Source organism: Octopus sinensis, unplaced genomic scaffold, assembly GCF_006345805.1.
Source record: "Octopus sinensis unplaced genomic scaffold, ASM634580v1 Contig17135, whole genome shotgun sequence".
NCBI classification, from domain to species: Eukaryota; Metazoa; Mollusca; class Cephalopoda; order Octopoda; family Octopodidae; genus Octopus; species Octopus sinensis.
This window is the reverse complement of record NW_021834825.1, coordinates 840-28,831: the sequence shown is the minus strand read 5'-3', so window position 1 is coordinate 28,831 and position 27,992 is coordinate 840. Positions and strand designations below refer to the sequence as shown.

The window sequence follows — 27,992 nt, the reverse complement described above, 5'->3', positions numbered from 1 at the left end:
TCAAGTATTATTAACTTTCTACTTTCAGGAGTGCTGTTAGAAATGCTTGTCAGATGATTATGGTCCTTGGTATTGAGTCTCGGTCAGTATATGAAGAAGACTTTGAAATACCATTCCTTGATCAGTCAGCTGAATTTTATAAAGTAAGATTTTTCTTGTAACTATTTGCTAAGTTTTTTCAATTCTTTTGTTGAACTCAGATTTGTAAAATATTGGAAACTATTTTTATAATCAGGGGTTATCCATATGTAAAATAAAAGTACTTTTATTCTATTTTTTTTATCCATATTTCTTTCCACACCTAATATAAAATGGTTCTGAAAACACTGTAGAATTTGACAAAATATATTTGATATTCATGTGTGAGTCTGTGTATTTATCTCATTTAAAAAAATTTTTTTTTTCATCAGCTGGAGAGTCAAAAGTTTTTGGCTGAAAATAGTGCATCTGTATATATTAAAAAAGTAGAGGCTCGAATTAATGAGGAAGCAGAAAGAGCAACTCATTATTTAGATAAATCAACAGAAGAACCTATTGTAAAAGTGAGTAATGTAGCAGTTTTATTGCTTGTTTTTCTTCCGTTAAGTTTTCCTGCATATCTTTTCTTTGTTAACCTCAGTACTTTTTTCTTTTTAAAGCCTGGTACTTATTCTGTTGGTCTCTTTTGCCAAACCACTTAATTATGGAGATGTAAACTCACCAACACCAGTTGTTGAGCGATGGTGGGGGACAGACAAGACACACACACACACACATATATATACAACAACCTTCTTTCAGTTTCCATCTACCAAATCTGTTCACAGCCCTATAGCAGAAGACACTTGCCTGAGGTGCTACAATGTGGGACTGAACCAAAACCATGTGGTTGGGAAGCAAGCTTCTTACCACACAGCCATGCCTGCACCTATATGTGAAAATTAAAAAAAAAAAAGAATTTCTTAATTATAGGATTTCTCAGTTGGATAAGTGAGGCTATGTACTTAGACAATTCCCTTTGCAATTATGTGGTTTGGGGTTTGATACTACTGTATGGCATATTTGGCAAGTATCTTCTACGATAACCTTGAATTGCTCCGTACTTTATGAGTGAAATTTTATAAACAGAAACTACAGAAGCCTATTGTATATTCATGTATATCTTTTGCCAGTTTATACCTAAAAAGTTGTAAGCAGCAAAACAACCAAAAGAAGAAAAGAAATGATGCTCTTCAAATGAAATCCTTTGATACTTATCTTACATTAAGTTGCAGGCACTCTTTGTATTCTCGCTGATAAAAATATACTATTAATCATTAATTGAGATATAAAATAGCTTTTATTATAAATGTAAATTTGTTATCCAGTGGTGACCCTTCTGAGCTCTGACTTAATTTAATGTTATTTCAGTAAAGTATCAGTAACAAATATTTAATAATATTAAGTAAGAGAGTATATAATATTCTTTTCATCTTTTCATGCTTCTATAATTTATGAAAGTTTTAAGTTCTTGTTGACTGAAATTCCATCAGTAAGCTTTACATTTGTTGAAATAAAGCCTATGCAATTTTATTTTTATATTTCTAAGATAATCTCACAGCTGAAAGGCTGTACCAGTAAAAGAGTTTGAGCATTAATTTATTAATCTCTGTTAAAATCATAAGTCACTATGAGGTGGAGTTTCTTTATATGTAAAAATATAGCATCTGAAGATGACCAAAGGTCAAATATACAAACATGAGATTAATTTTCTGATTAGAAGACCTGTGGATACGCATGTGTATATTTATTTAGAAAATATTCATAACAAGCTATGGCTGGAAATTGGTAGTTGTTAGGGCATTGGATAGATGCCTTGTAGTTTTTGTTGTAGCTCTCTTGCACTTGTTTGAATCCCATCTCTGTAGAAGAAATTAACTATGGCTAGAGTTAAAGGAGGATGAGTTATACCAGGTGTAAAATGTCATATGCCACAATGGTATTCCTATTACTATTGCAAGAGGTAAGAGATCAAAGACATGATGGTGCATTTAATGAAATTAACTATTAAAATCTTTGTATAGTTTGAAGTTCTCAAAAAGAGCATAGTCTATATTCCAATGTTTCCGCATTTGCATTTGCAATTCTCTGATATGCTTCACCTTACTAGATTTTAGGCGATGGCAAGGTATTGTAGAATGAAAGAATCAGAAAACTCAAATGTAATATAGTCCACTTCCATATTTCATTTCAACTTATGTTTCTCTCAACTATGTTTTCCCTCCATCTTATCGTTTGTCCTTATTGAGAGCATTGAATCAAATGAAGTTCTCTTCTCTGTTTCCCTTTCTTTGACATTGTTGCTAACAAAAAATCAGTGCCAGATCCAATTTCTTTCCAATCAATTTACATGGCACCCACCATATCTCTGTCTCTGCTTTCCACTTCCTGGTTGTTTTTACATCTGGTTGATTATGCCTGATTTCTATGTCTTTTGACTTTCTTAGCATCATCACCATTTGTACCTTTCCTACTTTATAAATTTCAATTATTGATGTTAGTGGTAACTGCAATGAGCCTCTTTTATAATAAAGAGCTGAGCTGTTCAATATCCAAGGTAGGCCTAGCTACTTTCTACTGAACACATTGTACTTTTGCTCAATGATTTGAAGCCGTGACAGTGCCACCTCATATATTAAAAGTAGCCATGAAAGGCACAGATATTAAACAAACTGCAGGCACCATATTTTATACTTCCTTGGTAGTTTTGAATCATCAGTTGCTGTAAGTCCATCCTCTGCTTGTTTCATAATCTGCATCCTGTGACTCCTGTCTGATAATGTTCCAGCATATACACACCTTAATCTCTAAACAGGTTCTTCCTTGACTGTTGGAATGCATTCTCCTGCAATTGTAAATTTTCTTTTATTTGTACTCCCCTAATAGATGTCAGACTATGTGACTTTCTTTGCTTGAATCACATCCTCAACCACTTAATCATGCACTTTGCATGATTTGCTTGTTCCATCGACAGAAGTGTTAGTTCAGCCATGAAGGCTATCTTAGGTGATTTATATAAGCCATTTGTTCCGAAAAGTCTGTCACTTTCAAAATCATCTCCATGACTAGGATAAACCACATGACATATTGCACAGCCAGCAACAATGCTAATCTCCAAGCAGTGCCAGTCTGTTGTAAAGTTACCAGCTGTAAACCTCGTCTTGAAACTGTCATTATATATCCTCATTAATTTTGTTACTTTCTCTGGAATATGGAAGTGGTCCATGGCTCTCATCAGCAATTTGTGTGGCACCAAGCCATATGCATTAGCTAGATCAAGCCATACCACATTCAAACTTGTTTGGCATCCTGGATCACTTTCCAAATTGAAAAACAATGCTCAACACATCCAGGGATTCCAGCCTTTTGAACTGCTTTATCCACATATCCATTATTCTGTAGGTATGTCACTGTTCTTCTTGAGAAAATGCCCATAAAGATCTTGCCATCCACATTCAATAAGGATACCGGCTAAAACTGTTTTATAGTCTCTGCATTGGCTTCCTTTGGCATGTATATGCCTTCTACCTTACACCAATCCTCTACTAAAGTCTCTTCATACCAAAGCTGTTGGAGTGGGGCAAAAAGCTTCTTTTGTAAATAATTGCAATACTTACACACCTTATATGAGATGCCATCACCTCTTGGGGAACTCTTTGCTCCGACTTTCCCTCACAAATTCATTCACCTCTTTCTCCCTGATGTCTCCAATTTGAAATTGGACATCAGGTTCTAAGAGATGCTCTATTCCATTTATAGATGGCAGTGACTAGTTGCAATTCGGGTTGCTGTTTGTTTCTTTGATATGAGCATCCAGTTCTCCTTTTGTTCACAATAAAGTGTCGCTGTTTGGTTCAGTGAACAGCTTCTTCATACCATATATTAGTTCTTCAGAAACTGTTCGCGAGTCCTTTTGCTTTCTTTTCATCACTCATATCAGAGGATATTTCATCGCACAAAGCAGCATCTTCTTTTTAAATCCTCAAACATCTGTACAAGGCCAGGTGTTCTGTTTTCCTCTGCACATTTCCATTGCTTTCTTAGGCTGTTCTTTTCCATCCTCAATTGTTTCATTTTCTTGTTCCTCTTGCTTGATCCACTCTTTCCTTTTGCCAATCAGTTACCATATGGATCCTGTCATTTTATATAAAACTTTACATACCTTGTTCTCAAACTCTTTATATCTTACTTTTTCAGTAGCAGCAGGTCACAGAACCCTCGGTTTCTAATGAGCAATATCTGATGCATCAGTCTCATAACCTGCAGTTTCCATTTGGGAAGAGATCTTTGCTGTTGCACTTAATGATCAGATGACCTACACTGCTCTGTCCTCTTCTTACAAGTCTTTCCCTGATGTATCTTTAAGCTTCTCTTAGTAGCAAAGGTCCTATGGCACAGCTTGCATCTATTGTTGTTTGCAGTTCATTCGGTGTTCAAAAGAGTAGCTATATTCATTTGCATATTGGTCACTGGGTTTGATTGATGTTTGACTCCCCATTCATGGGGCTGCCATTCACATTAGTAAATTTTACAATAGATTACAGAGGCGAGGATTGTAAGTCCATAGTCTCCACCAGTCTTTCCCATTGTCATCTTGTCTTTACAAGCAGTCCTCTTGTCTTTCTAAGATGCCTACCCATCTTTCTGGTATGTCAGTGGTTACTACCACAAGTTCTTGGATTTTTTTTGTAAACAACTTGCAGATGCAAATGCTACCAGTTGAGAGCACCACATACCAGATCCTAGCAAGTTTGTGGAGAGAATGTGTACCATTTCAGGGCCTTCCTTTTGACAGCATCAGTGTGTGTCCCTCCCCCTCACTGAAGCGGTTATGTAAGCTTTTTATATGTTGAAAGTAACGTAAATTTTTTTTTTTTTGTGTTACAGAGTTTTAATCTGTTTTGAAATAATCAATATAAAATCAAAAGTTTGTTATAAACAAGTGTTTTTGCTGTTATACCAGTTGTTAGCTTTGTGGCCTCATGGCATTCTTCTCCATTTTTCCCTCACCCATTACATTCCTCAACTCCTTTGTCTTCATTTCTTATTACCTTTAGCCTGTCTCTCTCAATTTTCCTTTCTACTTTCACATAAATTTCTATCATCCTTCAGCATATGACCCAAACACATCTTCAAAACATGTCACATTTCTCTTAACCTCTCTATCACTTGCTCTGTTGCCAACATCCTGTGCAACTACAATTTATTGTAGTTATTCCCTCTCTCTGATACTCCACTGAACCATTCTTTCCAGCCTTCTCTGCTGTTCCATATTCATTACCCATGTTTCACTTCCATAAATTCTAACCCTACTTACACATGCAACATATATCTTTCCATTTCTGCACCACTTCCTTTCATTTGTATGCTTCTTAATTCCTGGAATTTCTTCCATGCACATTTCACTGACTTAGATGGATTGTTATAACTTAACTTGTTGCTGGTTATTTTAAAATTGCTATTGTACATATTGAAGTGGTAATGGATTTTATTCAAGTTACTTACAATATTATTTCATATTGTCATTAATTTTACTTTTGAAATTAGGTACTTGAAGAAGAACTTATAAGAAAACACATGAAGACAATTGTAGAGGTAAGTTGATTATTATTCCATACAATTTTACAAACTACATTGTTTTACATGCATTTTTAATATTTCCTAATATGTGTCAAATTTTTCTAAATGTTATTTGGCTTTAATTACAGTAAGTCATGAAAACCTGTAGTAGAGCACAGTTGGCCAATTTATGCTAGCAACAGAAGTGTGATTTTAAATAATGATGACAAAAACTGGCAATTACCTTATATCAAAATTGATAAATCATATTTTTTGGTTGCTAGAATGGATTAGGATGTGAAACAGAAAAAATACATTTTAATATGGAAAAAACAAATTTAATAGCATAAAAATAGCACAAGCAGTATTAGAAGTTTTAATTAAGGTAAATTGAAATGTGTGCTCAACATGTAAATACAAAAAATATAACTTTTAGTTTGAGCTCATAAAGAATGACTAAAGCCATGCAGATTTTCTATGCACAAAAGCCTAATTCATTATATACTATTTATTTATGAAAGCAGAGACCAAACATTTTCTGATATTGTAATTATGTCTAAGCTATAATTTGAAATTTAATGATCTACATTAATATTATCAAAATTGCTAGGAATTATTTATAAGAGAAAACTGCTTGTTATAACAGGTAAGAAATTTTCAAAGATACCTAAGTAAAATAAAGTATGAAAAATATTTAAATACTTAATATTTTACAAGATTTCTATTTCCAAGATTTATTGATTTTTAAATTGATTTATATTTTTAAGATGGAAAATTCTGGTGTTGTGCACATGTTAAAAAATAATAAAACTGATGGTAAGTCAATTTACTTTATGATGGTTTTGTCCTTCATTTAAAAGCAGTTGGCTTCTAATTTATTTCCATAATACCACAAGTGCATAAATAACTTGCATATCTTCTTGGAACAGTTGTCAACTGCTTATCTAAGTTCAATACTAGCCACTTTTTTTTTCTTTTTGCATTTTGTCATATACTGGCATTCATTACTAGCTGCCATAAACAGATATGATCAGTATTTGATGCAGATAGCTATTTATGACAAAATGTAAAGAATTTCAAAATATTCTTGTGCTTAGTATTTGAATTTTTTATATAAGATGGTTTATTTCATAAATCAGAAATATAATTGCTACACATTTTTTATTCTTAAATTGTTACAACCTAAATTTTAAAGTTATATATTTTTTTCCAAACAATATTTTTGCTTCAATATTAAAATTTTTAAGCAATGTTAAAAAGGATAAGGTATCAAGCATCTATCACTTTTGTTTATAATTTTATCTTAATGATATGAAAATTTAGAGTTATCTTTCAAGTTTATGCATTATAAAACTTGCTATTTTGTGCATGGTGTGCTACAAGATTGGTAGAAACAATCTATACAACACTAAAATTCAAATGCTGTATGTGTGTTTCTTAATTTAGACATTGTAGATATATGTTTTTTTCCTGTGTACTCTTGGATATAAACTTTCGTGTCTGAAAAGATTTCAAGCAAATCTGACCCCTGGAAGCTTCTAAACTGAAGAATTTTGTTTGTTATTGTACTAGAGAACATATACAAAAGACATATATGCAGCTTTTAGAGACAAATACAAGTCATTCATAATGTTGACACACTTTCACATGCATACATCATTATTAGTTCATCTGTCATGACCAAGGACATTACATAAGAGAAGACAGCAGGTCACAGTGTGTCCAGCTGTGACTGATCAGTTTTATGCATGCTTGGAAGTCTCTGCCACAAGTCTGGGACTGAAGGTGAGGAGTTGGCTCTAGACTTGCGCATTTCATGCTATATTTGTACCCCTGCAATCCTGTTCTGTTTGTAGGAGGTGATACTTCTGCTGGTGCAGATTTACTAGGCAGGGTGGTCTTGTGCTTGTGTTTTCCAAGTGTCATGGTTGATCTCAAAGCTCTTCAGTGAGGCTTTGGGTGTAACCTTGAAGCGCTTTTTCTGTCCACTTGTGTGTGTTTGCCTTCTGCCAATTCACTATAAAGCTGCCTCTTGGGTAGTCATGTGTCTGGCATTCAAACAAGGTGGTCTGCCCACCTGATTTGAATTTTCTTCAGCAGTGGTGTAAATGCTTGGCAGATGAGCTTGAAAGAAGACATCCTCCTCTGGAACCTTTTCTTGCCTGGTTGTTTTTAACAGCTTTCTTTGGCAATTTATGTGGAAGCAGTTTAGCTTTTTGGCATGGCATTCTTAAACTGTGAAAGTCTTGCAAGCATTCAATAGCATAGACCATACAACCGCTTGATACACCTTCAACTTGGTGGCCAGCCTAATGCCTCTCCTCTCCCTGACTGACTCACATAGCCACCCAAATGCTTCCCTTGGCAATGCATGTGTCAACTTCATCAATGTTCACAGACTTGGAAAGTGTGCTGCTGAGGTACTTGAACTTATCAACAACCTTCAGGGTTTCCGTTTTAACAGTGATATCTGGACCCATATACAGCTTCTCCAGGGCAGGTTGGTACATGACCTCTGTCTTCTGAGTACAGATTGTGCAACTAAAGTTGTTGCAAGCAGTAGAAAAGTTCATGTTCTGGTGCATCTGGACCTCTGTGGCAGTATTGTGCACAGTTTCCTGTGAACAGAAAGTCATAAACTGAGTCCTCGGATCTTTACCCTTTGAACAGCAGATGGAGAAATTGATTTTTTGTTACTTTCAAACTTCGGACACTGGTAGAATGTGTCATATAAAACATCTTTTACTCTTAGTATTGTTGAGAAAAGTTTATATTTTCAAAGTTATTTTCGTGTTAAAGTAGTTGTATTTCGGTAATTTCAACCAATCAATGACGTGTATTCAGCTGAATAAAATTACTGCCGTTGTTTGTCAACAACTACTTCTGGCGGTGTATATTTCATTTGTCACTGTTATTTATGACATATTTGATCTCAGTTACATTTGTATGAATAAACGAGTGTATCTAAAGCACGTTTACTTCATGGCACCACCACAATTGTTCGTGCATTTCTACTGCTTTTATTTATTTATTTTTTTCCTGTTTTTCATCTACTATTTTCAGAAAGACCCCGCCCCTCCAATTTCTTAATTTTTCACTTTTTTCCGTAACCCTAACACCAAAACCAGTACAAATGCATGAACGATGTCATAAATAACAGTGATATCATAAATATACACCGCTGATAGTTGTTGTTGACAAACAACGGCAGTAATTTTATTCAGCTGAATACACATCATTGATTGGTTGAAATTACCGAAATACGATTACTTTAACACAAAATAACTTTGAAATAACTTTTCTCAACAACACTAAAAGATGTTTTATATGACACATTCTACAATGTCCGAAGTTTGAAAGTGTTTAGTTACAAAAATATAATTTGTCCACTTTGATCCTCTTCTGACTCCCAGATCTCACCTGTGACTCCTCAAAGCTGTCTGCATGCAACAGTAGCCATACCACGGATAACAGTTTCCACCTGCATACATGCATACACATAACATGTACATAGAACACTTTGAAAAAAGGACAACATTCATAAAGTCGTACATTTTCAAACAAATCACAAATCCCTTCAGATAGATGGTCCTGCTTGATCTGTAGAAAAGTACTGGGAGAAACTCCATAAGATGTACCCAGTGCAAGCTATGGACACATAAGAGATGTAGCAATATCAGAGGAAGGTAAAGAGGGAAGATAGTCTTTGTGTGTGGCAGATGTACAGGTACAATAAACACTAGAAATGTACAGAAAATAGACCCCATGAAATGCTAGAGGTAGTTGATAGCTTCCTTTATCTAGGTGACCAAGTCAGCTGTGGAGGGATGCTCTGAGAGCATAGCTGCTAACAAAGGGCCTTCCCTCAAAATGAAAGGCAGACTATGATGCCTATGTGCAAACAGGCCATGTAAAACATGGCAGTGAAACATGGGCTGTGACCGAGGACATGGGAATGGCTTGAAAGAAATGAAACCAGTATGCTTCACTGGATGTGCAATATCACTGTACATGTGCAACAAAGTGTAAATGTCTTGAGGAAAAAACTAGGCATAAGAGGCATCAGATGTAGTGTGCAAGAGAGACAACTGCACTGTTATGGTCATGTGACAAGGACAGCTGTGTGAAGAAGTGCTGATCTCTAACAGTGGAGGGAACCTGTGGAAGAAGTAGACCCAGGAAGACATGGGACAAGGTGGTGAAGCATGATCTTTGAATGTTGGTCCTAATGTAGGTGATGACAAAACAGTCTGGAACCAGGTGCAGCCCTCTAGCTTACCGGTTCCAGTCAAACTGTTTGACCCATGCCAGCATGGAAAGTAGACATTAAATGATGATGATGGATACATACACATGCAGTTAAAATAAATGCCCAAATTTAATGAATTTGTTTATATTAACCAAATAATATTGCATAATTGTCAAAAATAATATTGTCATTTGTTTATCAAAGTTGTTGCCCTCTCAAAAATTTCACCTCCTCTCCTTGTGTTTTTCTCTTTCTCTGTATCAGTCACTCTTCTTCTATCTCATTCATTCTCATAGATATGTCTATAATATAAAGATGTAGTATGTAAGTATATGTGTGTGTGTGTTACAAATATATTTTCCATCAGACTATCAGATGTCCCTATACATTGCTGGTCACAATGTTCTTCCATTTAGGTGCAGATTGTTTGACTGTCACCTTCCCATCATTTTGGTGGTCTCTTTTGATTTCTTGCATACTATGTGACAACTGCACAAGCCCACTTATTTTTTGTGAACCCAACAGAATTTGTTCTTTTGAGATTTCATGATCACATGATTCCCTCCATTCTCTTCTCAAATTACTTCATTTGTATGACATTCTTTGTATGGATCTTTCCATGATAGTCTTGTGTATTAACCAGTTAGTGTTTTCCTCCTTTGTAGTATCCCATGTCATGCATATGAGTGCAGGCATTACAGTACCATTGAAGAGGTTGACATGCAAGATCTTGTCCAGTTCTGTTTTAACCCTTTCATTACTAACCCGGCCAAAACCAGCTATGGCCCTGTAGTACAAATGTCTTGTTTTCATAAATTTTGAATTAAAATATTCCACCTAACCGTAGTCACAATTATGTTCCTAACACTAGCTTAATGATAACTAAGTTATTTTACTAAATACTTTGTTATATAAAATAATTGAAAGAAACCAGAGCATCTCAAAATAAATACAGTAACAAAAGTAAGCATATCTTTGAGACAAACACCCTCCCACTCTTACTTGACATTCATATCTCAGCATGAGATTTCTGTGAAGAGCATGATATCATCTACAAATCAGTGGGATTTGTGCTTCCCATTTTGTATATAACTTTTCCAGTTAGTGTCTCTGAATATCATTTCAAGAGATACATTGAAGGCATAGTGCCAATTTGTTTGATGCTCTTCCTAAAGGGAACTCTTAAGGTTGGCAACATATTAGTGTGTGTGTGTGTGTACATTTATGTATATAGAGATAGGTAGCATGTGGATACACAATTTAAGGAGCATTTGTAAGGATAAGCTCCTGCTGCTTAGATATGCTTTTCATGGTATTTCAAACAATCTCTGACAATCAAGTCCAACTCTTGGCTTTCTCATATCACTTAGCCTTTCAATTTGGAGGAACTGTTTGTACTAACAGAAGAAGAGGTAAAGGCTCAATGTGGTGCCTTAAAACCAGTTCTTGGGTAGATGGAATTCTGCAGCCTGGGAAGGCAGTTTGTCTAAGAGAGGACAAATTTTGGCTTTAAACTTCTGCTATCTTGTGGCAGTACCCACCCTGGGAAAGGGTTTCAGAAGTGGACTCTGGGGAAAAACGGGGCTGAAGCGCCTTAGCCAAAACTGATATCAAGCAGATTTATGATGACATAAACCGCAATCCCTCTGACTTGCCAAATATGATAAACAATAGAATTGAATGGTGAAAGAGAGTCATAGAAATCTGTGCAAGCAGTGTGACCAGATGATGGTCAACATGAGACAGCATCTTTGGACATTACCAGCAGTTTAAGGTGATTTAAACCAGTGCTTCTCAAACTATGTGATGTGGTGTACCAGCAGTTATTTTTTCCAATGTGCCAGGGACCAGTAATATTTCTTAGTAATATTAATTTATACTGGAAACAATATATATAATGAATATAATAAAAGTTGACAATTTTTTTTATCTTATATTTATTTCTGAACAAATAATACAATGCTACATAGCATTTTATAATGTTTCTTTCTTTTCTGGAAACTTGCTGCAGACCACAACTTTGAGTAGCACTGATCTAAACAACACGTCTAATTTAAGATGAATGTGCTAATTATTATTTGTCTATACAAATATGTAGTATTAAACGTGTATTTAGTACTTTAATGAAGTTGAAAACGTCAAACTATTCTCAGTTTTGTATAATCATTCGTCACACAGAAGTGAACTTTTAGTACAGTACAATGGGTGGTTTTTATGATGCAGGGAACCTAAGTTGACAAATTGTCAAATAAATATTTAAAGCTGATTGTGATTGGGCAGAGTGTTGCAACATTTCAAAATTAATAGAATCTGTTGGAAAATTGCAAGTAACTGTTTACAAAAACTAATATAAGCATTAAAACCTGTCAAAATTGAATAAAACTAAATACTCTTCATTGGTTTAAGGAAGCTGGGACACCACCTTGAAGAATTTTTAGCTGAATGAATTAACCATAGTGCTATTGTCTTTTAAAGCCTGGCTCTTACTCTGTCGGTCTCTTTTGCCAAGCCACCTTGTTGTCAAGCAGTGGCAAGGGACAAACACAGACATGCACACACACATACATGCCAGGCTTCTTTCACTTTCTGTCCATCAAATCTTCTCACAAGGCTTTAGTTAGTCTGAGGCTATAGTAGAAGACACTTGCCCAATGTGACTGAATTGGAACCATGTAGTTAAGAACCAAGCCTTGTACCACAGAGCCTTGCTTGTGTTTATATATATATATATATATATAGTGAAGGCACATGGCTCAGTGTTTTGAGCATTGGGCTTACAATCATGAGGTGATGAATTTGATTCAGTTACAATTATTGTATTATTCCAAAGGTCACTTCTGTCTGATGATCAGTTACATGGAGCTTGGAGTAACAGATTTTCAGCTTTACAAAACACTATATTTTATCTTAACTTTGCTGATCAGATACTATTTTCTCTACCTTTTTGTGCACCTATATGTTCACATATAGTATTAGGTCATCCCATAAATAATGCACTTTTTTAATACTTCTTTTATTTTTCAAAATTAAAGTAAACAAAGTTCTTTTCTAATCTAAAATATACTCTCCTTCATTTTCTACAATGCTCTTCCATCTATCTGGTAGACTTGCAAGGCCCCTCTTTCAAAATTCTCTTGTCTGTGACGAAAAATAATTCTCTAGTACTGTTCTGACCTCCTCTACAGAATTCATATTTTTTCTATCCAAATGATTTTGAAGACTGCAGAATAAATGATAATCAGATGGGGCAATGTCTGGCAAATATGGTGGGTGGGGCATCGGTTCCCATTCAGACTTCTCCAACCTTTGGAATGTCATCCTTGCTGTATGTGGCTGAGCATTATCCTGATAGAAGAACATCTTTACTCTTGAAACCGAAGATGGTAGTTTTTCTTCTAGTGCTGACTTAAGCTACTCAGGTTGCTTGCAGTATATCTCCTTTGTTATTGTTTCATTTGGGTTTAAAAGTTCAAAGTGGACTAAACTTTTCATATCCCACCAAACAGATAACAATACCTTACTTGGGTGAAGACCTTCTTTAGCCTGGTGTGCCAGTGTCTCTCCTTTCCCTACTCACTGTCTTCGGTGCTTGACATTTTTATAGAGAACCCATTTCTCATCAGTCCAAAAAAGGTTAATTTGTGAGACATGACAGCAAAGAAGAGCACCCATTGACTCAATTTTCTTACTTTTCCGATGGCACGCAGGTGTTGATGAATGGCTGAATGACCAACTCCAAGCTTCTCTGCTAGTTTCTCAACAGTTATGATGGGGAATTTGTTCCACCAGGGTTTGCAGAACATCCTCATTGAGCCCTACAGATCTTCCAAGATGAGGCTCGTTTTCTAGGCTGTAGTTTCCAGCCCGGAATTTCTGGAACCACTGTTGATATTGGCTTACAGTTATTGTTCAATCTCCATATACTGCATTAATATTCTTTGCACTTTCTGTTGCGTTGTTGTCTTTATTGAATTCGTAAAGCAAAATATGCCGAATATGCTCCTTTGTCACTTGTATTATAGCTTTGAAAAAATAGCTGTTAAAATCAAATTGCACTCTTCCAAACTTGCCCTAAGAATAAGGACAAGCTAAAATTACTACCTGCTTTTATAGTAAGTTGATGCAAGTAGTTTATCCTGATTGAACAGCTCTATGATCAAAACCATTCCAGCCATGATCTTTCTGTCCTTTAAGGGGCATATAGAGGACTACATGATCTAACATAACTTTTCCTTTAAGGTGGAAGATAGATTTGATTGGTTATTTATGAAGGTGTTGTTTGCAAGGTCTTTGTCATTGATGTATTGGCAATTAAGTGTGAGTCTATGCAATCCAATCCCACTCTTTAGACTTGAAGGTCAGACCACAGTAGTTCAGTGGGCTAAGACAGATGCAGTGACCAGTAAGTTGTACATTTTACATTTGAGTAGCCTTCCTAGGTGAATCCCTTTACAGGACTGGAGAGAGCCACTTTGGAGTTGCCAGAAGGGTGTCAAAGAAAGCTCTAAACTGCTTGAAAGACTCCACCCCTTGATTTATTGTTGAGGCACACACAAAGCGGTGAGGGTTTGTGCTTGGAATTTCTTCCATAACATGCTAATTAACTCATAGTTGGGGCCCTGATAGTTACTACTACTTGGAATCTTAAAGAAAAGAGCAGTAACAGTGTGCATAACTTGATTGACTTTATTTACATTTTGTTTATAAAATTAAAACATCTTGTATCCACAACAAAAATAACACAGGAAAATTACAAATGTAAAAGCAATTCAAAATGAGATACTTTCTTAATTTTATTTCTAAAGTTCTGTTTTTAAAACTGTCCAAATTTAAACAAAGTTGTTTGTTTATACCTTTATTTTAATTTGGTATAACATACACATCACTCTCTGTTCAGCTAAAAATGTAAGTTGCCAGACATTTTTACAGTTAGATTGAATATTGGCATATTCTTTATAATTCCTTATAATTATATTAAAAGGGTAACTTCAATTATAATTTTATTCTAAATACAACTTTTATTGTAGTCAATTTAAGAAACAACTGAAAAAAACAGCTCTGACTAGATGCCATATACTTTATATCCATAACATGATCTAACCAGTTCCCTTCTTTTTCCAAACCATTTCCATTTAACTGTTTTATATATCATAATTAAATTTTTATAAGACATTTTCTTACCTTTTCAACACTTATAGAATTGTTCTGTCTTTTCACTTCCAGCTGTTAGCTTACTAATCAACAATAAAGTCTGTTATCTTATACTGTTACCTTTCCATTATATTTTAAGTATTATATAAAATGTTAATTTTTGTTTCGTAGATTTGGCCTGTATGTATAAACTATTTATAAGAGTTCCAGAGGGTTTGAAAACAATGTGTGATTGTAGCAGTGCCTATTTGAGAGAACAAGGCAAAGCACTTGTTTCAGAAGAAGGGGAAGATGGGAAAAACGCAATATCCTATATTCAAGTATGTATTATACTTTTATCTATTTTTATTTTCAATTAAAATATTGTTAAATATTTTTGGATATAGATTATCAGTAATAAATTTTATGAAGATGATGTATTTGGACAAGGAACTACTTGTAGTAGACTAATGTCCTATCAGTAACAGATCTGTGTCTTATTCACTTAATTCTACAAAAGCTCTGTGGCTTGTGAAAGGGTTTAATAATTTAAATTACAATGACTATTTTTCAAAATTACTAAAGTGAAGTTCAGGGAGATTGTAGATATGCAAGAGCAGTGGCAAATAAATGTATACTGTGTGCAAGGAGTAAGATGAAGAGTTGCTTAGCCAAACTCTGATGAGCAAGGAGCAAAGGTACAAATTGTTCTAGATGGGTGACAGTATAGAGTAGGCATGCTATTGGCAGAGAACTGACTAAAGTAATTGAGGTCATCAGAGTGTAGTAGAAATAATAAATCTTAGACAAGTCCTAGACATGACAAGGGTATCTCTGCATGTGTACTGCAATTTGGACCAACAGTTGAATAAAAGGATCACTGTTGTGAAGCCCTTCTGCATACTATCTCCATAACAAATGACAACAGATTTATCATGGCTGATAACTTGAAGGAACATGTTGGTCAATATCAGGTTGAATTGTATGGTGTGCATGAGGGCTGTGATTGAAGAAATGAGGAGATTAGAGCTCCTGGAGTTCTCTGATGTTTATGGCTTAACCGTTTGCAAAACTAACTTTGGAAAACTAGCCAGCCATCTGATCACCTACCAATCAGATCACACAAGCCATATAGACCTCATTTTCTTCTTTCTTTAGTGAAGAATGTGCCATTTAACATAGATTATAATTAGTGATTTCAAAGTATGAAGCAGATGGGTTCAAAGACACACTCAGTTTGAGAAGGATGACATGAGAGCTTAAAATGCCATCAAATGGTTGTAGATTCAGAGAAGTATTAATTAATGCATATAATAAGGGGGTGAATATATGAACTCTTATAATGTAGAGGACAGCTGTGAGATGTTAGGTGTTCTTTGCAAGGGAAAGATCAAAAAACGAGAGGTTTGTGAATGTTCTGCAGCATAAGGTGTTCCAGATTGCAAGGCAGTATATCAGAGAGAATCAACATGTCATTGAGAAGAGTAAATGAAATGGCACACTGGTATCAAAAAGAAAGAGGTATGGAAATGCTATTTCAAGAGATTGTCAAATGGGGAGAATGTCTTTCCAAAGTAGACCTAACAGAAGAACTAGCTATTCAAATTGAAAGAAATTAAGTGCAATTGAGGATATACTAGCAACCAGTTCTTTAGGAAAAGTCACTGAGATTATTAAAATAATTGACAAAATAATGCACATGCTAGTTACTTGTGTAGTCAGCTGGGTAGTACAGTAGCGTATCATTCAATCACTGGTGTAGCAACATCAGCAGCAACTGTCATAAGGGCAAAAAAGATGCACGAGAGAGAGGTAGTTGCAGAAGTATCAAAATTTTGGACCAGATTATGAAAGTTAGAGAAAAAGTTAAGCGCAGTAGATTAAGAAGTTTGGCTTTGTGCCAGGAAGAACTACTACTGACACTGTCTTTCTAGTAAGAAGCCAAAGATGAACTCTGTGCCTGGCATTTGTCAACCTATTTAAGGCATTTGACAGAGATGCACCCTCTGTAATCAGGTGTTTGCTAAGGGAACTAAGGTTGGCTTATGAGGTTCATACAAGTTATTTTCATAGGAGTTATTTTAGAATATTCTGTCCAAGTGCAATTGTCTGCATACAAGAAAATGGGTGTGCTAACTGTAAAGGTTTAACACTATTGCAAGTACCAGAGAAGGAATTCAGAAATAATTCTGAAATGCGTTGGAAGTAACAAGAATGTCAAAAGCCAGGCTTTAATTAATCTTTGACGGTATTCACTGACTCATTCTAAGGAAATTTCTCTTTTTGTGTAAATGCCAAATAAATTTATCTGCTATTGAGAACACCTATAGGGAATTTTTATACAATCTCTAATTTTAGAGTTCGGATGTGCTTCAATGCAGTTATATAGTTGTAAAACATGGTATCAAAAATCTTGTCATATTTTCATTATTAAGACTAAGTACTGCCACAAAAACAGAGGTAAACTAGTGACTGAACATCAATCAATGTGGCTATCACCACTAGTTAAAAAGTTACACTTTACCAACTTCCATATAAGTTCCAAGATGTGGTACCTACTGTATACATTTGTCATTTTTTGTTTTTTTAAAATAGAGGCATATGTAAATCATTATGTAATATTTTTTTTTAGTTATGATTCTTTTTCCTGTTTCAGAGCCTCTTGGACCTTAAGGATAGATTTGATCACTTTCTGCACGAGTCTTTCAATGACGACAAACAGTTTAAACAAGTTATATCTGGAGATTTTGAATATTTCATTAATTTGAATACAAGATCTCCTGAATATCTCTCTCTGTTTATTGATGATAAATTGAAAAAAGGTGTTAAAGGGGTATGTTAATTTTTAACAATAAGATATAAATAGGAGTTACCAGTATTTATTTGTTTCTTATTCATATTAAATTTTGTCTGAATTTCTGAGATTAGGAATGATTATCTTAGTTGTTGCAGTTACAGCGTTTTAGCTGTTGTATCTTCCTGCCTTCTTGAGGTGCCTGTCACATTTGATAATATTTCTGGAATTTGAAATTGCATCCTTTATTAAATTTAACATTATTATAACCAGGTTTTTTTTTTTTTTTTTTTTTAACATCACTTCTCCATGCTGGCCTTGGCAGAATGCTTTCTGAAGTAGTGTTTTGCAGCTTAATGTCATTTCTGCACCAACTTTTTTATTACCTCTTACTATACATTCCAGTGTCCATGCCTGGCATATTCTGTTATTAGTTATATCCAGTTGAACAAGAGTATTGTTTGATTGATCCAGGGACTATAGTTACAAGTTAAAAGATCTAACCTGGATAACTGAAAGAAAGCTGTTACAGATCTTGATAAAGAAAGACCACTTTACATGGTATATAGTTGAATCAACATTAAAGTAGGCTACGACATACATACAGTTTCTTCCCTGGGGAGACAAAGACATGGTCTGTGAGGAGAATGGGAAGAAAGTCAAGAACAAGATTGGAGCAACTGATGGTTTAGCATAGAGATGGATACTGTAGGGAAGTCCTTCATTAAGAAAGCATTAAATCTACATCCATTAAAAAAAAAATTAAATGAAAGTTAGGTTTAAAGCTTCATATTTCTACTACCACATAATTATCTTACAACAGTTGGATCTACTGAATATAAGTGTTAATTGTAGTAGTTTAATTTGGCACATGTTTAATCTCTGGTTCAGTCAAATAATATGTGCTCTAATTCAGTCAGAACCAGCAAACTACACAAATAGGAGAATAACTAATAATAGAATTTCCCTGGTATGCATAACAATCAATATCCATGAATTTTATAAAGTTCAGTTTGAAATCCCAAGAAGGTTATCAAACATGATAGACACCTGATGAAGGCTGGAGGGTTCACAACAATGAAGATGAAGACATTACTTTTTATATTCAAATTAAGCACAGTAAGAACTTTCTCTCGCACTGTATAACTAAATTAAATGATTTCATGAATTAAGCATGTTGTGTAAAAAAATATGTAAAATGCTTTGAGGAATTTTGGTTTAAACTACTTAAAACATCAGAAGTATATAAGAAAAAAAAATGCTTTGCACTGAACAGTATAATGACTTTAAATCATGTTTGCTTTGTACTTTTGGTTTAAACTTTCTTCAACCTACTTAGCAATTTTATTAGAAACTAGCAGAGTTACCCGGCGTTGCCCGTGTTACATGCAATTAAAGAATTAGACTTTTCTGTTGTATTTTCTGTAATGAACTGGAATACCTATGTTTCGAATTTCATGAAAGTTGCAGATGCGGGTTATTTCCCTCTTTACACACCCTAAAAAATCATGCCACATGTATCCCATACTACTGATTTTTATGCACATAGTCCAAAATTCCAGTCTTATAGAACCTGTTAAAAGAATTTTGCTCTTGAAAAATGGAGGTCATGGAGCTCTAAAATGTGAGTTAAGGCCCCTGTTGGGGGTGGACATCTTAATGTCAACCAGAGAAGTGGAATTGTTGAGAATCTTTTTAACTTGGGTCTTATACGAGGGACGTTCAAGAAGTAATGCTCCTGACCCACTTGCAGTTATTTGATCTAGCTGAAATTTTGCATGTGCAATTATTGATATCTCTATAGATTAAGTGGCAAATTACAGCTCTGGACTAATTGCGGTTTCTGATGTACAGGTGTTTGAACTGAGTCAAGTATGAAATGGAGCCTGTTGAGTGTCGAGCAGTGATCCGGTTTTTGTATTTGAAAGGACGCACACCACGGAAGACTTTTGATGAAATGAAAGTACCTTATGGTGATGATGCCCCATCATATGACCTTGTAAAACGCTGGCATCGTGAATTTTAACATGGTTGGAACTCTGTGGAAACAGCTCCCAGATCTGGTCGCCCCCCTTCTGCCATTGATGAGGCATCTGTCCGTCAAGTTGAGGCTGCCATTTTGGAAGATCGATGCATAACTATTCGCCAAATAGCCCATGAGGTCAAGATTAGTACCGGGTCTGTGGAAACTATCATTCATGACCATTTGGATATGCAAAAGGTGTCTGCAAGATGGATTCCCAGGTTGCTCACACCTTTCCAGAAGCAAGAACGCGTCGAGTGCACGAGGATGAATTTGGAGATGTGCCAAGAAGATGAGTCAAAATTTTTCAAAAGACTGATTACACAGGATGAAACCTGGGTCCATCACTATGATCCAGAGACCAAAGCCCAGTCAATGCAATGGAAGCACCGTGACTCACCTCCTCCAAAGAAGGCAAGGGTGCAGCCTTCCACTGGCAAGGTCATGCTCACAGTCTTCTGGGACCAGGACGGAGTAGTGATGACAGATTTCCTGGCAAAGGGTACCACAATTACAGGAGCCTATTATGCTTCACTTTTGAGGAAATTAAGAGAAGCTATCAAAATCAAGAGGCGGGGCAAGATCAGCAAAGGCATCCTCCTCCTGCAGGACAACGCTCCGGTCCACAACCGAAGCACAGGCGTGCGGCTATGAACTCCACCCCCTACTCTCCTGACCTTGCACCCTCTGATTTCCACCGCTTCCCAGCCATGAAGTTGTTTTTGAAAGGAAAAGCATTTCCCAGATGATGCAGCCTTGATTTCTGAAGTCACGTCGTGGTTGGAGGACCAAGCTGGGGTCTTCTACAAAAACAGTCTCCAGAGCTGCATCAAACGAAGGGAGAAATGCGTAACTCTGGGTGTTTCCTATGTAGACAAAGACTAATAACTGTGCCAGGTTTCGTTGCTCTACTGCTAGAGGAAGTGGGTCAGGGGCATTACTTCTTGAACGCTCCTCGTATCTATTGTTTGAATTTCTTTGAAATAGGAAATATATGTTCACTGTGTTTGTAAAAGAGAGCAAAGCTACAGGAAACCAAAAGACGAATGATCACAATAAGCAGTCAGCTACAGTACCCTAGTTGTTACCACTCCCAATGTAGTATTCCTCACCATGCAGGTGACAGGCACAGCCGTAAGATGCATTACGAATCTATAGCAATTGGAAGGGCATGACCCAACTGAAATAAACATTAACAACTGTGTGACGCGAGGGCTAAGGAGAAATGAAACTGTCACCTCTGGAATTTGCAAATGACCACTATACTGATATGTAATTGGACAGAATAAATTTACAATCTATAAATGTCTTTGAATAACCAGTCACTCGTCTGGGAAGGCCTTGAAATCAGTGTTACCATGTGGGGACTATGTGTGACCCAGTGATAATAAAAAGACTGAAAGAAGATCTACAATCAAATAACTTTACTCAACACTTTGCAACTGAATCAGTGGAGGCAAAGATGCCTCTCATTTACTTGTCAATTTATGCAGCACATTGCAGAAATCACAATCTAAGTGTATGTCAAACTTACACTGTTGTACCATTGAATTACAAATAATGCTCGTCTTCTATGCTCGGGTGTATTCATCTTTGCTTAGATAAAATGACAAAATTGTGGGTGTTAAGTCCCCATGAAGGGGTCTTTCTAACTTGTAAGAAGATGAAATTTTATAAATATTACTTCATTTATATCTAATATCTATGGTTAAAATTTCATCAACAGCAAAAATATATGAATTGTCATGGGGGTTGTGGCCCTTATGCATAGAATATAATTTCCAAATTTCGTAAAGATCCATTCAGTAATTTTGACTTAGTTTTGGATCATAAAAGAAATGACTAAAATTTGGAAGTTAAGGCCCCCATTATTTTGATAAGCAATTGCGCTGCAGTGATGAGGGAGAAACACAAAGACACACGCATAGACTTACATATATACATATATATACGATATATTTATTTCAGTTTCTGTCTACAAAATCCATTGACAAGGCTTTGGTTGTTCTGAGGCTATAGCAGAAGACACATGCCAAGTCACCACACAGTGAATCCTCATGTGAAGTGGAAACTTTGAGAATACTTCTTGATGTGTGTCAATTACCCATGGTTGAAATTTCATCAACATCGAAAATTTATGAATTTTCATGGGGGTTCTGCCCCCTTTAAGCCAACTGAAATTCAAACCAAACGTATTGCATTATACCTGCCCTTATGCATTGAATCTAAGTTTCAAATATCATAAGGATCCATTCAATAATTTTGGTCCATGAAATTGTATGAAACACACAGCATTACCCTTCTCTCTAGGCTTGGATTTTGTGTTCCAAATTTCATTATGATCGGTACAGCAGTTTTCAAATGTATAAGTAATACACGAACACATAAAGACATTGTCTTTGATATAATAGATATGAATGTGCACATATACATACATGTGTATGTATATATATATGTGTGTGTGTGTGTATTATATATATATATATATATACACACAGATAAATTGATAGATACAACTGAGTGGGCAAACAAAAATATGAGACACAGCATAGTGCTTTTTTTATGTTGATAAGCCTGGTCACACACATACACTTAAATATATACATACATATATATACGATTGATTTCTTTCAGTTCCTGTCTACGAAATCCATATATATGTACACACACACAAAGATAAATTGTGTGGGCAAACAAAAGTATGGGATACTGCCTAGTGTTTTTTTTATTTATTTTGATAAGCCTGGTACTTATTCTATCAGTTTCTGCTTGTGAAACCAATAAGTTATGGGGCTCTAAATAAACGAACAGCCGTTGTAAAGCAGTGATGAGGGAGAAACACAAAACACACACATAGACTTACATATATACATACATATATATATATATACAATTGATTTCTTTCAGTTTCTGTCTACAAAATCCACTGACAAGGCTTTGGTTGGTCTATAGCAGAAGACACATGCCAAGTCACCACACAGTGGGACTGAACCCGGGACCATGTGTTTTGGAACGAAGTTTGTTACCATACAGCCACACCTGCACCTATATATGTGTGTGTGCATATGTATATGGGTGTGTATATGTATGCATGTATATATGTGTACATATTGCATGTACATCTATATATATATATATATATATATATACTTTATTTTAAGCAGCAGAAAATTCAACAAAATCTGTTACTCTGAGTTTCTCGTTGCCGTTCATCAGACAGTTTGATGAACGGCAACGAGAAACTCAGAGTAACAGATTTTGTTGAATTTTCTGCTGCTTAAAATAAAGCATATTACTCTACCACTGGTATTTGAGTACTCTTTTTTCCACCTTGTTTCACATTTATGTGTTTACTCCGGTATATATATATATATATATATACAGCTATACATATACACGTATATATATATATGTCCATATATATATACATGTGTGTATATATATATACATCTATTGAATATTAATTTGATTAATCTCAATTTAAAACCAGAGGTGTAGCATATTGAAAAGTCTGAAGTTTCAGAAAAAATTATATTACATACACATAAGAGGGATGTTCACTTTCAGTTCATGCCACTTATATAATAGATTCACTATTAAAGTGAAAGCATTTGACATTACATAGAGAGATGTTTTTCTTTCACTTTTGACACGTGAAATAGTAGAGAAGATATGATATTGCTGTGGGCTCGCCCTAGGCAAGAAGCTAAAAATTTTGTTTGCCCATGACACTACATGGACCCTAAGTAAGGCATGTGTAAAACTTGAATGAAATTGGTTGTGTAGTTCTCAAGTTTTAGGGATTCACACAGACAGACAGACACACATTCTCAGTTTTATATATATATATATATATATATATATATATTATATATATATATATATTATATATATATATATTGTATATTATATTATTTATTTTTTTATGTTTTGGTTTATGTCTATCACTGTTTGAGTTGCCTAATAGTGGTTTTATCTATAATTTTATATATATATATACATACATACATGTAAATTTAGATTTAAATTAATAAGGCGGAAAAATTGAATATTAATTTGATTAGTATGAATTTAAAACCAGTGGTGTAGCATATAAGACCATAGCGGATCTTCTTCTAGCAGAATGGATGTCTAGTTACAGTTCATCCCTATATAATAGTTTCAGTATTAAAGTGAAAGTATCTGACATTACAATAGAGAGATGTTTTTCTTTCACTTTTGACACGTAATACTGAAATAGTAGAGAAGATATGCCCTAGGCAAGAAGCTAAAAATTTTGTTTGCCCATGACACTCTATGGACCCTAAGTAAGGCATGTGTAAAATTTGAATGAAATTGGTTGTGTAGTTCTCAAGTTTTAGGGATTCACACAGACAGACAGACACATTCTCAGTTTTATATATATAGATTGATTTTGATAAAACAGCAAAACTCCTAAGAGAGTGGATAAATACCATTGCAACAGTAACATGGATACTTCTAATTGTTTTCTCTCCTACTTGCTTATATCAAAATGATCTGTTACCAAATCCACTCTTTTACTATATTAGATTTTAAAATTCTCTAATATATTACCTCATTAAAAATGTTATAATTTTAGATGTCTGAACAAGAAATAGAAAATGTACTTGATAAAAGCATGGTCCTCTTCCGGTTCTTACAAGAGAAAGATGTATTTGAAAGATATTATAAACAACATTTAGCAAAGCGATTGCTGCTAAATAAAAGTGTCTCTGATGATTCAGAAAAAAATATGATCTCCAAACTGAAGGTAAATAATTCTACTTTGTTTTTACTTCATATATTTCATTTAGTTTTTTACACTCTCAGATTTTCTTTTTCTTTTAACTCTGGATTTTACTGACATTTAGATTTATTACATTTTCCCTTCAGCTAAATGTGTTTTGCTGATTTCTGGGTTTTAAGCAAATAAAAAGGATTTTGGTACTGTTGAAATTATTTTAACACCTAAACCCTTTAGCATTTGGATTTCTTTGTCCAGTCTATTGTTTATTTATTTATGTTGCTTTGAATTTATTGGGCATTATCCCATAGCTTCAATATTGTTATGATGTGATTTTATATATTTAGAATGACATTGTAGGGTAGGTGTAAGAGGTTGGATTTGGTCAGTTTTAACTTTGAACAGGTAGAATATTTTGGCCGGATATGGCTGGTTTAAATGTTAAAGGGTTCCGCATTTTTTTTTTACACCATCTCAAAGTTCAGAAGTAGTAAAAGGGTGAATGATAGATGTCTGCCTCAAAGTTCAAATAATCAGCAGTATATGCTGGTTATTTTCAATGGGTATGAAATGTTTCCAGTCACAAGAAAGCATGGGGAAAATACGCAAGAAAATATTTAATAAGTAACATTTTATTTTGCACTTAACATGCTGGCATGGATTAGATAGGTGTGAGGACTACATCTTGCTCATGAGTTTCATATTTAGTTTGGTTTCGGCAGCTGGATGCCTTTTCTAACACCAACCATTGTACTGAATGTACTGGGTACATCTTTTCATGGCAGCAGCACTAGGTAGATTGTCATGTTTTCGACAAAATTTAGTCCGCTCGACTCCACACATAATATAGTACAATTGGTGTATTTTATTACAGCACCAGCCCTTAAGAAGATAGGAAGGATGATAGCATGATGAATGAGAGGTGGATAAATGTTAAGGGTGAATGATGGATGTCTGCCTATACTTTTCCAATCAGCCTAAGTGGGGAGTACAGGTAGAGCATATATAGAACATGCATATCTGATGAAGTCACTTAAGCATATGCCTCAGGAGGGACAGGAGAGCTAGGGTGATAAGGAATAGAATGGGAGTGAGGTGGAGTGTTTGTGCAGTGACATCCCTAGTCAGTAGAGTACAGTAAAGCCATATGGTAAAGTAAAATTAAAAAGGGTAATGGGGGGTGATTGGGAGATAATAAGCAGGACATGCTATAGAAAAGCAATTCTTAGAGGTCTCAGAAGTGGCTTTCAATTGTCAAACATTTTTTTTTGTCATTCATAGGTTTAGCTGTCACAGCTATCACTAAAGTAGTCTCCTTGAATAGAATCAACTTTTGTTAACTAGTAATTAAACAGTTAAAAGCAAAAGATACTTTTTAACCCTTTAGTATTCAAGCCAATATCAGACCCAAGTATTCTGTTTGTTTTATGTTGAAACTGGCCAGATCCGGCCTCTCACACCTATACTTCAATATCATTCTAAAAATAAATAATCGCATCATCAAAATTTCAAGGCTACAAGATAATATATGATTAATTCAAAATAATGTGAACAAATAAGCATTACATTTGACTGTAATCTGAATGCTAAAGGATTAATACCAACCTACCATTCTTGGTTCTGTGATAGAAATTTCTTGCTTTAAATTGATTTAAATTAAAACTTTCCATCAAAATTTCTGGTTAATTTGTTCCAAACCCCAGCTTAATCATGATAAAAGATTATTTCACTAAATTCTTCATTATTTTCAAAATTAATTGAAATAAAGGCAGAGTATTTCAACAGAAATATGGTAGAAAAGGGTTGAGCTTATGTTAATTATTGCAGTTAAGGGAGTGTTTTGTAAGAGAGGGAAAATTTAGTAGAAGAATACATGATTAACAACTCAGTTGCCTAACATTACAAAATGGCAATCCAGGATTTTATTTTGTCACTGAAAGCATTTGTTCAATATTTTGATGGTTGATCAGAGATTTCGAAAAGTAACCTTGGAAATTGCTTCTACATGATGCAGATAGTATTCATTTGCATGATAACTGCTCAGAAAAAAATTACTGGTGTTTTTATTTTTTGAGATATATTTTAAGCTAGATGAAATGCAGTTTGGCTTTGTCTAGGGAAGAAGCACTTACTGATGCTATTTTCATAGTCAGGCAACTGCAAGAGAAGTACTTAACCAAGAATAGACCATTAAACCTGGCATTTGTTGATTTAGAGTGCCCCGCTGTGTGATATGTTGGGCTCTGATGAGGCTAGGGATAGATGAGTAGCTGGTGAAAGCTGTACAGGCCATGTACAAAGATGCTTTCATTAAGGTGAGAGTTAACCATGAGTACAGTGAAGAATTTGGAGTACAAGTAGGGATTCATCAAGGCTCAGTCCTCCAGGCCATAACAGAGGAATTCAAGACTAGCAGCCCCTGGGAACTACTATATGCTGATGATCTTGCACTAGATAAAAAATTCAAAGTGTAGAAGCAAAACCTGGAATCTAAGGACCTTAAGACTAAGGTCCCAGTAAGCAAGAAAACTGACAGGAACCTATCCCCTTTAGGTAGGTGACCTTGTTCAATTTGTAGGAAAGGTGTAGGCAGGAACTTGATACTGTGTAAGCTATGGGCACACAAGATGTACAGTGGGTTAATAGGAAGGTTGTAAGAGAAGATAGATTTTGTCTATGGAAGATGCACAGGATCCATAAAATCTTTAAAGAGATTCGGGAAATTGATTCTCTGAAATGTCCTTTTTGCTCATTAGAGGTCATAGATTATTTCTGCTACCTAGGGGACCAAACTAGTTGTGTGTGTTGGGGGTGGGGTACAGAGAGTGTGATAGCTAGAATAAGAATAGGATGGACGAAATGCAGAGAGCTGTTACCTCTGTTAGCCACAAAAGTTTTCTCCCAAAGTGAAAGAAAGATTATATGATGCTTGTATACGGACAGCAATTCTACTGAAATCTTGTTTGTCCTTCTGGTGCTGATTCCAAGGAGGACTTCGTGCCTATACCACAAATTGGGTGGGGGTTAAAACTTTTCCATAGTCAATTATTCTGCAAAAAGAAAATAAAGCAAAAATGATTACTGTTTTTAAGAGAAAGACAAGCAATGAAAGTTTAAAAAATGTGTAAAATTAGCAGTTGAAAATTGTGAATGAAACCATCCACACCTTGTGTAAAATTTTTCTTGGTTATCTGCCACATTACATTGTGCATTTAATATCATTGTTTTATTTCAGACGGAATGTGGTTGCCAGTTCACTTCTAAATTAGAAGGAATGTTTAAAGATATGACAGTCTCTAACAGTACAATGGAAGAATTTAAAAGTTTTTTGCAACAGTCAGGTGTAAGTAAAATATTGACTGTTTGGATGTTTTCTTGTTTAAGCATTTGGGAGGTAGTTTCTATCACTAGTTTTAGTAATTACTCCATTTCATTTATTTTTCTGTGCATTAATTGGTAAAATGAGAGTCTACCC

The 27,992-nt window shown here is 35.0% G+C and overlaps 1 protein-coding gene across 1 annotated transcript; it reads left to right on the top strand.

Moving 5' to 3' along the window:
- On the top strand, positions 1-27,992 carry LOC115231009 (cullin-3-like). The gene is made up of 8 exons (XM_029801103.2): positions 1-143; positions 411-542; positions 5,566-5,613; positions 6,345-6,393; positions 15,149-15,297; positions 17,613-17,789; positions 24,374-24,544; positions 27,753-27,992. The coding sequence occupies exons 1-8, from the start codon at positions 54-56 to the stop codon at positions 27,975-27,977; spliced, it is 1,041 nt and encodes a 346-aa protein (XP_029656963.2). The 5' UTR covers positions 1-53; the 3' UTR covers positions 27,978-27,992.

Coding starts and splice junctions, on each gene's coding strand:
- LOC115231009 (XM_029801103.2), top strand. CDS start 54: ATGATTATGGTCCTTGGTATTGAGTCTCGGTCAGTATATGAAGAAGAC. Junction 6,394..15,148: donor AAAAAATAATAAAACTGATG/GTAAGTCAATTT, acceptor TTTGTTTCGTAG/ATTTGGCCTGTATGTATAAA. Junction 17,790..24,373: donor TGAAAAAAGGTGTTAAAGGG/GTATGTTAATTT, acceptor TTATAATTTTAG/ATGTCTGAACAAGAAATAGA.